The 13,851-nt window shown below is 40.1% G+C and overlaps 1 protein-coding gene across 1 annotated transcript; it reads left to right on the top strand.

Annotated features, from left to right (window-relative positions):
• Positions 1 to 890: 890 nt before the first annotated feature.
• On the top strand, positions 891 to 3,733 carry LOC147509542 (uncharacterized). The gene has a single exon (XM_086601798.1). It carries the CDS (start codon positions 1,765 to 1,767, stop codon positions 3,562 to 3,564), a length of 1,800 nt encoding a protein of 599 aa, XP_086457924.1. The 5' UTR covers positions 891 to 1,764; the 3' UTR covers positions 3,565 to 3,733.
• Positions 3,734 to 13,851: the final 10,118 nt, after the last annotated feature.

Consider the following 13,851-nt stretch of genomic DNA (forward strand, 5'->3'; position numbering starts at 1 on the left):
CTAGTTTTTATAATTTGATGATTTAGCTATTGAAAAGGATGATTTAATGGCGAGGGGGAAGTTCATGGTGCACTCTTCGATTCCCCTTGCAGACTTGCCCTAGAGTAAGAAAAAGTCGATTATTCAAAGATGTAAGGAACTAAGGATACATGAACATGATGGTGTACTGGATTCGTTGTTATTTGGTATTTCTCTGAGACTCAGATGGTGTACCTGCTAGTCTTCATACAATACTACAAGATGAAGAGGTCTTGGAGCTATCCTGGGAACTGGGTTTGTGGTTCATTGACACATGAACTCCTGATGATACCAAAGCATCGCCAATTTATGTTTGGATCTTTCTTTGGAAAATTGTCTTAAGTCGACTAGGAAGTCGGCCGAGTGCCCAGGTTGGTTCACTACTTCACTCAATCAAATATTGGTGGATCGACACCTCTTATTTTTGCAGTAAGTTATATTCGGAGACTTTTTCATTTAATTTTTGAAAATTAGATGTAGTAAAAAAAAAAATTGGACTCGCTCCGAGTGAAATTTCTAGGCAATCTAACTTTCCAGCTTTTTTTGGCACTAATTGAAGACATCAAGAGAAAATTTGACATTTAGGGGCCCGGGGGTAAAAAGAAACTCTCTCTCTCTCTCTCTTCATTGGCACATCTGTGATCTGTGTATTTTTAAGATAGAAATAACCATTGTCAGTCAAGTTGGTATAACTTTGACAGTTCAATAATGTTTTGTAGCTGGGGAGATGAATAGGACAATTGTTGTACTTGAAGATATTATAATTGCATGGGACTGTGGTCTTGTGGGACTGTGGGAGGCATAAATGAAATTTATTATGATTAAATATATTATTCATGGAAATCATAATCGCAGCTCTTCAATTTGTTAGAAAAAGTGAAAAACTATTATAGACAACATTTATATTGATTCATCATTCATCGCCTCATGGGAAAGAGAGGGGCACATACAATGGAAACATAGAGACGTGGGTAGGGGGAAGGGGATTCGTAATCAACATATTAGACTTGCTCAACCAACAACTTTCAGAATCCAACTGTTATAGTATTATAACATTAAAAGTAAATAAAGGGGTAAATGGGTTGGCCCTTATAGTATCAAAGCCATGTGATTGTTGCAGTGAGCAGATCAGATTAAGGCATGCAGCATCTACAGCTGCAGTTCTTTACCTCGCTCACTAGTCACTACTTACTAGGACACTATTATCTCCTTTCATTGGAGTTTGTTTCCTCCCACATTTCTCCTCTCCAGCAATGATGCACCCCCTTCAGCTCCCTCCTACTTTCTCATCTTACAAACTCCTCCTCTTCACCATCTTTGCTGTTCTTATTCAGATCTTGTCGTCGACAGAAGCAGCGCCAGGAGGGGGACTTAACGTTTGAGAACCCGAGGCTCCGACAAGCCTACATTGCTCTTCAGTCATGGAAATCTGCTATTTTTTCCGACCCTTTCAACTTCACTGCTAACTGGAATGGCCCCAATGTTTGTTCCTACGGTGGTGTGTACTGCGCTCCATTGCCGGGTAGTAATGTGGTGGTGGTGGCTGGAATCGATCTCAACCACGCAGACATCGCTGGCTACCTCCCTCAAGAGCTTGGGTACCTTGAGGATCTAGCACTTTTTCACCTCAATTCTAACCGTTTTTGTGGCGTTGTCCCTGAAACCTTCCAGCGCCTCAAACTGCTTCATGAACTGGACCTTAGTAACAACCGCTTTGCTGGTCCCTTCCCCAAAGCTGTGCTGTCTATGCCTGCTCTCAAGTACTTGGATCTGCGTTTCAATGAGTTTGAAGGTCCTATTCCGCCTCAGCTCTTCGACAAGCCGCTTGATGCCATCTTCCTCAATGACAACCGATTTCGCGTAGGCATTCCTAAAAATCTTGGCAACTCACCTGTGTCTGTTGTTGTTCTTGCCAACAACAATCTGGGTGGTTGCATCCCCTCCAGCATTGGCAGAATGGCCAATACTCTCAACGAGATCATTCTCTTGAATGACAACCTCACTGGGTGTATACCCTCCGAGATTGGACTCTTAAAGCAACTAACCGTCTTCGATGTAAGCTTCAATCACCTTCAAGGTCCTCTCCCACCAAGAGTCACTCAAATGAAGAGCCTGGAACAGCTTGACATTGCCCAAAACAGTCTTACTGGTGCTCTTCCCCCTGCCCTTTGCAGTAGTACTACTCTGCCCAACTTGGATAACTTCACTTATTCCTACAACTACTTCACTTCTGATGGCAACTGTGCCTCGTCGACTGGAAGATTGGTTACTGATGGTCGTAAGAACTGTATTCCCAGAGAGCCAATGCAGCGGTCTTTGAGGGAATGTTCTTCAGCTGCTGCAAAACCAATTGATTGCAGCAAGTTCAAATGTGATGGAAACAACATGAGCAGTGGGGGAGGGGTTGGGCATTGGGGTTCACCCTTTCCAGTTCCAAGAGGGGGAGGGCGTAGAGCACCCGCTAGACCACCGCCACCACCTAGAAGATCCCGTTCCCCTACACCCCTTCTTGAACCAAGTCCGTCACCTCCATCTCCGTCCACCAGGAATCACACTCCACCACCTCCCCCATCGTCTTCTAGAGCAGCATACCCACCTCCACCACTACAAAAAAATCATTCTCCATCGTTTCGTCAACCACCTTCTCATGAGAAAAGATCCCCACCTTCACCACCTGGTGAACACCACTCCCACCAAACTCCACCACCTCCGCATTCACCTTCTGATCACTCCCCTCCATTTGCACTGCCACCGCCTCCAACGACTTGGACACCGGCGTCACCACCTCCAACGATTTGGGCGTCAGTGTCACCGCCTCCACCTAGTAAGAATCTGTCACCAACGTCCCCTCCAGTCCACAACCATGCGCCAGGAAAGCCTGGTTCAGCACCTCCTCCTACTGGGAGTTCACCTCTTCCACCAACACATTATCATCACAGAACTCCACCACCATCAGCTAATCCTCCTACCAATTTGCCAGCCCCATCACCATGGAAGGGTACTAGTACACCACCTCCAATTATAAACTATCAGCATCATACACCTTCTCCACCTCCTCCAACCGATGGACATCACCACATGAACATGCCCCCTCCAGCACATGGAGAAGAAGTTCCACCACCTCCAGCACATAGACAAGAGGTTTCACCGCCACCTCCAGCACATGGACAAGAGGTTTCACCATCACCCCCAGCACATGGAGAAGATTTTACACCACCACCTCCACAGCATGGAAAAGAGGCTCCACCACCACCCCCAGCACATGGAGAAGAGGCTCCACCACCACCTTCAACACCAGGAAATATTTCCCCACCCTCAGACCATCATTCACCATCCCCACCCCGAGGGACAGAGAATCCTAACCCTGGTCGTAGTCCACCATCAGGGACCGGGTGCCCTGTAGTATCACATCCTCCTCCTCCAAGTGATGGCCAAGGTCCCCCAACAACGCCAACACCGCCTTCGTTTGACAACACCACACCCCTACCGCCAGTGGTAGGGGTAAGATATGCATCTCCACCACCTCCACTTATTCCATACTACTGATTTCATCTTCTCTGGCCAGAGAGGAACCACTGTAATCGTGTAATTTTTGTTTATTTATTTATTTGTTATATTAATGAGAGATAAAAGAGAGGATTAAGGATAACATTTTTGGCTTTATGCAACACAAGCGACTGAAATTTGCATTTGAATTACTAAAAATGATTCATAATGGTAGTGCTGTCATGGATTCATGGTCATTGTTACAAACTATAACAAGAGTAAACTGGCAGTGCCAAAACAGATCCTAACCAATAGTTTTTTGTTTGTTTTGTTTTTTTTTTTTTTTTTTTTTTTTTTTTTTTTTTTTTTTTTTTTTTTTTCCGGATAAGCATTGCAATATATTAACTTATAAATAAATAGGAACAGAGTCTCCATCCAACATACACCTCGGAAGATGCTGCATATCCAACTGGTGGTATGCCCACCCACCCAGCTGATGCGCATCCCCATTGTAAAGTCTACCGGATTGAAACTTACTAAATTCAAAACACTTAAGCTGATTCACTACATACTTGTACAAGACTTCTAATGCCCAGGAACTTCCCACAGCACTAAAGGCATTAATAACACTTGCATAGTCCCCTTCAAACAGATATTTGACCTTCCTTATTCTACAAGCCATCAACACTGCCACCTCAGCTGTCACCATCTCAGCCTCCTCAGGTCCTTGTGCCTTGAACCTTCCGACTGCTGCTCCCACCAGCTGACCTTCATCATCCTATGCCAGACATCCAGCTCCTGCCCACCCTGTGTCCCTGTGAAATGAAGCATCGAACCTTATTAGAATGCAATTGGGTGGTGTAATAGGGAACAAATAATCTAAAGTATTATTATTCAAAGGGTTAAGAGGAGTAGTCTGTTGAGCAGGTTCATTGAAGGCAAGAATGCATTTGTCTGTGGCCATACTACACTTTCTGAGCAAGCTTCCCCTGTGAGGAGTAGTTTCGTGTTCAAATTTGGTCCCATTTCTGGCCTCCCATATTCCATACAGGAGGAGGCAGTTGTATGTCCCTGCTCTTCTTGTAGGTTCTTCATTACTAGAGCACCATTCCATAATCTGCTGCACCCAATCCCTTAGGCCATCCCCTTGAAAGCTTTGGATTCTCACACTTATCTCAGAATCATACCAAGCTGCTCTAGTCTAGTTGCATTCAAAGAAGAGATGCTGGTCTGACTCTAGGGTCCTTTCACAGAAAGGGCAAGAGAAGTCTCCCACCATCTTCCTTTGGCTCAGGAGAATTCCCAGAGGTAGTACTTTCATATATAGTTTCCAAAGGAACAATTTTGTACTAGCAGGGAGTTAGGCTTTCCAAATGTGAGCCACAGTGTGCTGGTTATAGCTGGATGATTGTCCAGCCCATAGCTAGTAAATTCGTGGACGGCAAAAGTTCGAATCGTCAATATAAGATTGAAATTTTCAACAATGATTTTTAAATATTGGTCCAATAAAAGCTACGGTAAAAATACAATTTGTTTTAAGTATAATATGAATATATTTCTTTAAAATGTAAACATTTAAAATTTTGATATATAAGTATATAACGTTTTTTTTTTTATTTTACAATTTTATTCATGAAAAAATAATACAAATATCATTTTATTAAGCCAAACCTTATTTTTGTTCCATACCACTTCATTCAAAAATTATTCGTTTTTATTAAGCCTGGGCTCCTTGTGGCTAGCTTTGTTAAGATGAATGTAAACAAACCTGACAGTTAGATCCCCTTTTTTTGTTCCATACTTCATATTATCTCTCTGGGCTCCTTGTGGCCTAACAACCACCTCTTGAATTCTTTGGCTAATGAAGGGGTGAAAAAGGCTATCAAGCCTCCCAGTATCCCATCCATTGCCATTGGCTAAGAACAGATCTTTCACCTTCATATCTTCAAGTAAAGGGTCATCAATTCCCATTTCTTTTAAAGTTATGGGTAGACCATCCTTGCAAAGCCAAGGGTCATTAAGGATAGATGTGGTGGAACTACTGCCTAGCCTCCAAATGAGTCCACTACTTAACTTAGAAAAGGTTTTGTGAATTTCTTTCTAGAAATAAGAGATAGTCAGTGGAGGTTTAGCAACATCTCCAATCACTTTTTACCATAAATGCTAGCAAAGGTTTTAGTCCACAGAGATTCAAGATCTGTAGCAGCTTTCCATGGTAATTTGGAGAGTATAGCTATGTTCATGTCCCTAGCCCTTTCTAAACCCCAGCCCACCAGAGCTTTTGGGTTTGTATATGTGTTCCCACCCAATGGTGCGGACACTGTTTGTTGTATAAGAACCATTTCAAAAAAAAATCTCTACAAGCTTTGTCAATTTTATCACAAGTTGACACAGACAGCAGATAAGTAGCCATGGCATACAAAGGTGTTGTTTGAGCAACTGATTGAATTAGAGTTGCTCTCCCAGCCTGAGAGAGCACCTTAACTTTCCACCATTTAATTTTATTGTTGACTCTATCCATAAGATACTCAAAATCTTCAGTTTTTTTTTTCTGGGAAAGCATAATAGGAACCCCAAGGTACTTATCCTTGGGTGCAAAAAGCTTCATACCCCAGAATTTCTTATGATTTATTTGATTTCTAAACTTTACATTCATACTAAAGAAAATGCTAGACTTATCATAATTAATCTTTTCCCCAGAAGCCTCACAATACTCATTCATGATAGCTTTCAAATGAGCACTATCCTCAATGTTAGCTTTGGTAAAAAGGATAAGGTCATCAGCATAAAGCAAGTGTGTGATAGGGGCCCCTTCGATCTTGATTCCATGAACCTCTCCATTATTTTCTGCTTTGGCAATCATTCTAGAAAGGGCCTCAGTTACCAAAATGAACAGGTAAGGTGAAAGGGGATCCCCTTGCCTAAGACCCCTATCAGATTTGAATTTTTTTTTAAGGGAGAACCATTCAGGAGAACTTGGAAAGTAACAGTAGAAAGACATTGAAGAATCAAGTCTCTCCACTTCTTACTGAACCCAAGATTCTCAAAGATGCCATCAAGGAAAGACCATTCAACTCTATCATATGCCTTAGCCATGTCCATCTTGAGAGCCATCCAACCAACAATCTTGGTTTTCATATGTTTCATATTATAGAACACTTCACAAGCCAGCCCAATGTTATCTCCTATACTTCTGCCTTTAATGAAAGCCCCCTTGGAAGGGGAGACAATTTTATTAATATGGCATTTAAGCCTATTAGCCAGCATTTTAGCTATTATCTTATAGCTAAAATTGCAGAAGCTAATAGGTCTAAACTTGGACATATGATCAGGGTTGGGTATCTTAGGTATCAAGGCAATGTGGGTCTCATTAAAGGTAGGATTCAAACCCCCTTGATAAAGAAATCTCTCACAAAGGCAGATATACTAGGTCCAATGATATTCCAACACTCCTGGTAGAACACACCCTGGAAGCCATCAGGCCCAGGAGCCTTCAACTTCCCCATCTTCCTTACCACTTGCCAGATGTCTTCATGACTAGGTATAGCAGTAAGCATCTCATTTTCTCTCTCAGTGATACAAGGCTGAAAAAGATTAATAAAATTGGGATTTGGCTATGGGTTATCAAAGGAAAAGATATCAGTGAAGTAGCTGTTGATAGCTTTCCCCACTTCATCCTTTACCTCCTTCCAATTCCCATCCTCATATTTTATTTTATCAATCTTATTCTTCCTTCTTCTATAGATGGTAGAAAGATGGAAAAACTTAGTATTCCTCCCCCTTTCTTTAATCCATTGGTTGGTAGATTTCTGTTTCCAGAAATTCTCCTTCTTAGTGTACCAATCAAGAAGGGTGGATTTGAGCTATCTGGTCTTATTATGATTAATGGCACTATATGGTTTCATTAGCACTTGAGCAAGCTTTTTTTTGGGTTATCTTTATATTATGAAGGATATTCCCAAAACATGCTTGTTCCACCCAGTAAGACTCTCTTTAGTGGCTTGTATCTTAGAAAACACATTACAATTAGGTAAGTTTTGCACAACAGAGTTCCAAGCATTATCAATACAGGGCTTACAAGAGTCATCCTTTAACTACATATAAAAAAAAACGAAAAGGTTTGGGTGCATGAGCTTCCTTTTTATTCATGTTAATATGCAAGGAAAGATGATAAGAGGAAGCATTAACAGAAGTGTTGACAATAGTATGTTCCCATTCTTGAGCATTCTCATGTACACCAGATCTCTCTAGTTATAACTTATATGTAACCTTTCTGAATTTCAAGTACTTTAGTGTCGGTGAAAGTTCGGTATTCTATATATGCACTGGCTATCTTTATTTTTGTCTTTTATACAAATTCTGAAAGCTCCATTTGATATATAAGCAACTGTAAGAATGCATTTTTATTTTTCCCCATATTCTATTTTTCAGTTCCTAATGTGAGTAAAATGTTTTTATTTTCAACATTGTTTGATGAAACATGATAGTTAAGCGGGTTTTATACTAGTGGTAATGCATTTTGTTGAATTAGAAATGTCGTGTTTATATAGCTTTACAATTGTAGAAGTAATTGTAGCATACTAGTATCATATACCTTCAATGCCGAAAAAGTATTCGAACAGAAGAGGTGTATGGAGATTAGTATCATACCTTCAAATGTATCAGACTAGTATCATACCTTCAAATCAAAGGCTACTGACTTTGATTTGGTTTAAAACAACTCATCTTACTATTATTTGAGTAATGCTTTAATCAAATGTGTTAGTCAAATGAGGACGATGTATCAAAATAAAATTGCCACACTGTGCTTGGTTTTGTGAAAAAAATTCTAAGGTAGTGTAAAGGTTCTAATTGGGTGAACCTTACATGTGTAGGAAAGTTGGGGAGAATGATGTTGTGACTGAGTTCGAATGATCAAACTGCCTACATATCCAATTCTCTGGAGAACTGGAATCAAGTCAGTCATAGTTCGTGAAGATAGATTTTTGGAGATAGAGCATCTCATGTGGAGAAGATGGAGAGTGGAGAAGAAGTATAGAATTCTCCTAGCTCACTCACTTTGGTAGTTCCCTCGTCATTTATAGCCCGTGACTTTTGGTCAATGTGGCTTTTGAATGAGCTTAAATGTGGATGCACTAAAGTGCATGGGCTGTTATTCTGAAGCTGGCTGTAACGCTTTTGCATTTCCATCTTTGGCGTTACGAGACTGGCCGAAACAAACCGGGCAGCGTGTCGTGACATCTTGCGACCGGCAGAGGTCTTGACGTGAATGACCTGGCGGGTCTTGATATGAGCGACCTGGAAGGTCTTGATATAGTTATGTGGTGAGTTGTGCTGGACACGTGTATAATATACATTGGTTGTGTATATTAGTCCCTTATATAGGCCCCTATCATTAGGTCGTTCCAATTTTGTAGGACAATCTGATGAGAGATTAACTCTACACTTGGGAAGCATATGGGTTACGTAATGATTGAAGATGCAAGTACTATTACTTTCACAAGTACTGAATTGATATTAGAAGTGTAAGTCCTCAATTAGTGAGAAAATTGTAGCTCTAGAGAGCATTTGAGCTCAAGTGAACGTTCTGCTCTAGGGCGTGTTGGAGCTCATGTGAGTATGCTACTCTAGTGAGCGTAGGTCTAGGGACCCGTAGTGCTCAAGTGAGTGTTTTGCTTGAGTGAGCATATGTTAAGGGACCATTTAGCGCTTATGTAAGCGTCCTGCTCCAGTGACCATAGGTCAAGGGATCTTTTATCGCTTATATAAGCATTCTGCTCCAGTAGGTCAAGAGACCTTTTAGCGCTTATTGAAGCATTCTGCTCGAGTGAGCGTAGGTAAAGAACCTTTTATCGCTTATGTAAGCGTTCTGCTCTAGTGAGCATAGGTCGAAGGACCCTTCGTGCTTAAGTGAGTGTTCTGCTCCAATGAGCATAGGTCGAGGGACCCTTCTTGCTTAAGTAAGCGTTCTGCACTGAGTTAATCCTAGAAGTGTAGGTCCTCAACTTGTGAGAAGTGTTTGAGCTATGTAGCCTTTGAGCTCGAGTGAGAGTTTTGCTCTTAGAGAGCAAGTTACATGTCGAGCACTCTGCACTAAGTTGATCCTAGAAGTGTAGGTCCTCAACTTGTGAGAAGTGTTTGAGCTATGTAGCCTTGGAGCTCAAGTGAGCATTTTGATTTGGAGATCATAGTTGATATATAGCTTGCCTTGAATTGGCGTGACTATAGTTGAATCGAACTTGGTCCTTAGTAGGGCATCAAGCTGACTGGTTGATAACTAGCCTTGTGAGCAAGCTTGATTGTAGCAAGCGTTACTATGATTGATAGTTAGCCTTGGATTGGCGTGATTGTAGCTAGTCTCAGTTTTAGAGCTTGGTTGACCTGTAAAAAATGCGAGCTAGCACCAAAGGGTTAATACAAACTAATGGTGGTAATTATGGAAATGTATAGAGCATTAAGCTCGAATAATAACCGAATTGAACATGCTTAGATGGAAATAATAAGCCCCAGTCCGGAGATGGTTGTGGCTAGCCCCCAGTTTGGAGTGTAATCGACCTAGTAGAGGTTGCTCTTTTTGGCGGGAGAGGTTATAGAGATTCCAGCCAACTCATCTGAAAATTTCTAGATGTAGCACCTGATTCATCAGTTCATTTATGTATATCGATCTGCTTCATCAGTCTTAAGTACAGGCGAGCTGCCAAGGAGGGTGCTGTACGAAAAGTAATTAGTAGTACTGATTTGTATAGAGGATTAAGTTTGAATCAAAACTGAGTTGAATTAAACGTCTATGGGTGTGGCTGTTGATAGCCCTCGGTTTGGAGATTGATAGAGCACTGAACTTAAGTCAAAACTGAGTTGAATTGAGCATCCATGGATGTGGCTATAGATAGCCTGCAGTTCTTAGCGTAAGAGACCTGCACAACTAATGCAAGCCCCTGTGCGTTCATAGTACAGCCGACCTGCAGAAGATCTATCTATAACAAACATGTCATTAGTAGCTGTGAATTGATGAGGTCATCAAACATGATCTAATGTATATGAAATAGTCAAGTTCTCTTTCTGTTGCATAAGACCTGATTGGTTATCAGCGAACTGGTTGCCATTCCTCAGTTTGACAGATTATTTCAATCGAATTGCTGCTCCGATTGACGATGGACGCTGCACCCTTATAAACTGTGGTAGATTTCCGCTTCGATTACATGCTTCGTGGGCTTAGAAATTAAAATATTTAGAAAGATTGATTGAGTAAAGTCAATGAATTTCCAAGATATTCGACCTGACAGACGGCGCCAATGTCAAGGTTCTAATTGGGCGAACCTTACGTGTGTAGGAAATTTAGGGAGAATGATGTTGTGACTGAGTTCGAATGATCGAACTGCCTACGTATCTAGTTTTCTACTTCTCTGGAGAACTGGAATCAAGTCATTCGTAGTTCGTGAAGATAGATTTTTGGAGATGGAGCATCTCACGTGGAGAAGATGGAGAGTGGAGAAGATGCATAGAATTCTCCTCTCACTTTGGTAGTTACCTCGTCATTTATAGCCCGTGACCTTTGGTCAATGTGGATCTTGAATGAGCTTAAATGTGGATGCACTAAAGTGCATGGCTGCTGTTACAGAACTGTTGTAACGTTTGCATTTCCATCTCTAAGCGTTACGAGACCTGGCTAAGCGACCTGATATGAGCGACCTAGCAGCAGGTCGTGGCATGCGCGACCTGGCAGAGGTCTTGATGTGAATGACTTGGCGGGTCTTGATATGAGCAACCTGGCAGGTCTTGATATAGTTATGTGGTGAGTTGTGCTGGACACGTGTATAATATACATTGGTTGTGTATATTAGTCCCTCACAGGTAGTTTGAGAGCAATCTAGTTAACTAAGTTCAACTATTCTACCTTTTTTACTCTTTGAAAAATGAGCTGATTTTTCAAATAGAAATGTCCTGCTAGCATGGTAGGATTGATGTCTTTCTTATTACAACACCAATATGTTTGTGTATGTATTGCTGATTATATAAGATGCATGAATATATGTGTTCAACTCTAGTTTCATCTAACTTTGGTACTGAATATTAGGTTAGTGTATGTGTAGAGGTAGCTTGAAGTCAGTGTATGCCTAGAGTTAGCATTGCAACTCCTTAGCCTAGTTAGTGTATGCCTCTACATAACTATTTAGCTATTTTTCTTGTTCTGAGTTTCGTTCGTTCTTTCTTATCTCTTAGAAGTACATCATGGAGTCAACGTGCTTGATAGATAAGAGTTGGATTGATCTAGACGATTTTTGACATCTGCGTTTTATAAGAGGTGTTACAGAGTTTGTAACCTTTGCCTTGGAACACCACGTTAACAAGAATGGCATACCATGTTCTTGTTGAAAGTATCGAAACCAAGGCGTGGCAATGAGTCACGATAATGTTACCTTACACTATTTTAGCTATGGGTTTGACAAGACATATAAAATGCGGTTCTTACACAGTGAGAAAGAAGTGGTAGAACAACACAATGAAAGAGGGCGGGGATTTCAAGAGAACATGCATGTGGTTGACATGAATGCTACTTTATGATCAGCTCCCAAATGTGCATTTTATTACCTTTACATTACTGTATTACAACCTTTCTTACGTATAATAAACAAACAAGTCATAGTTTTTACTACCTTTTGCAGGTTACAGGCCATTTCAGACCATTTATCATAAAAGATGCATTTTAGTGCCAAAAGGAGCTCTATTAACGCTTCTTATGAACACTCGAGCATGTATGAAAAAGTGCTAGAAAAAATCAAAGTCAAAGTCAAAGGTCAAAGGTCAAAGACACCCAGAAGACTGAAAAGTATATCCTTAACTCAGAAGACTGGAGATGGATGGTCTTGACTCAAAAGTAGCCTTGCTCAAAACCTAGCTTGCTCAAGAAGAAAAAGGAAAAACAAAAGCATAAAGGAAAAAAAAAAAGAAAAAGCAATTGTGTGAGGTGTCTCAATTGTAGAGGGAGAGGGCAAATCAGTTATTGTAAAAGTAGGAGTATAAAAGCAAAAAGTAGGAAGAGAAATCATTATCCAATTTTTGGTTTGACAACCCAAAAATTGAGATCAATTTTATCATGCTTTCTTAGGTAGATTTACATTATTGCAATTTATTTTCTTGTATTGTTTTTTTTTTTTTTATTTCAATCTATTTTGTTTATTGTTTTCATGTTCTTCATTGGTTTCAAATACTTGTTGTTTAATTATTATCTTGTCATACCAATCAACTTGGTTCTAAACTTCCTTGTCATTTAATCTCAAGAACACTAGTTACACTCATTTGAAGACATCAAATAAGTGTAACTTGGTGATAAAGTTATCTCCTTTCCTCTCATTTTCTTTCATGTTTTAATCCTACACAACTTCATTGTTTTCAATGTTTTTCCTCTTGATAAAAGTGATTTTACGTATTCTAACTATCTATGCGTAAACACAAATAATCAATATTCTTACTCTCAATAACGAAGTAATATAAGAGAGTCAGGATTCGTTCCACTCTTAAACCCTCAAGACGTAAATTAGAATTCAACTACTCGACACAAAGAACAATGTGAGAGTAATGTGTGATGTGAATTTTCTAATATCATTATACTATCATTTCCCAAGCAAATCAAACAAGACATGGTATAAAGGGTTGAACTTTGCTTGTTCGAATTTAAAAGGAAACTACTCATGTAAGAATTGATTTAAACTAATAGTGACAAATACTAAATCAATGAATTGCAATAGATGTTTAATGGAAAATGAAGCTAGATTATCAAAAACAACTAACTTTATTAATCTAATGAAAAGTAACAATGATTCAATAATCTATATTAAAACAATGTATGAAAACTAATTAATTAATGGGATAAAACTCAAAACTCAAAACTAGATCTAGATCTATTTTTTTCTAACCTTAAACTCCATTAACATTAGCTTCCTAACCTAACTTATTTTCTAACCTAACTATCTACCATTAACAAAGAGCTAAGCTTTTGTTTTTATATGTTCAGATCCAAAAATCGTGCATGGGCTTGGAGCCACGTTTTGGGCCAGAGAATCAGGCCCAAAACCCAATACTTTCAGTCCAAAAAGGCCTCTTCAGCTGCAGTTGACTCCGACAAACTTTTTGTCCACTTTTGCTCCTTTGATTGGGCCAAGGCTTGGACCATTGGAAAGCTCTTTCCGAGCCGGTCGTTTTGACGTAAGGTAGGCCCAATTCCGAGGTCTGAGTCCAAAGATATGGTCTTGAAAGTTCTATTGACTTTTGCACTTGTTCGCTTTTACGCCGCGTGGACTTTGACTTTTCATCTTTTGACCGGACTTTACAGAGGCTTTGTCTTCTTGA

Source organism: Coptis chinensis, chromosome 3 (assembly GCF_015680905.1).
Source record: "Coptis chinensis isolate HL-2020 chromosome 3, ASM1568090v1, whole genome shotgun sequence".
Taxonomy (NCBI): domain Eukaryota; kingdom Viridiplantae; phylum Streptophyta; class Magnoliopsida; order Ranunculales; family Ranunculaceae; genus Coptis; species Coptis chinensis.

What these genes read in the sequence shown, in the direction of transcription:
- LOC147509542 (XM_086601798.1), top strand. Translation starts at nt 1,765, where the DNA reads ATGCCTGCTCTCAAGTACTTGGATCTGCGTTTCAATGAGTTTGAAGGT.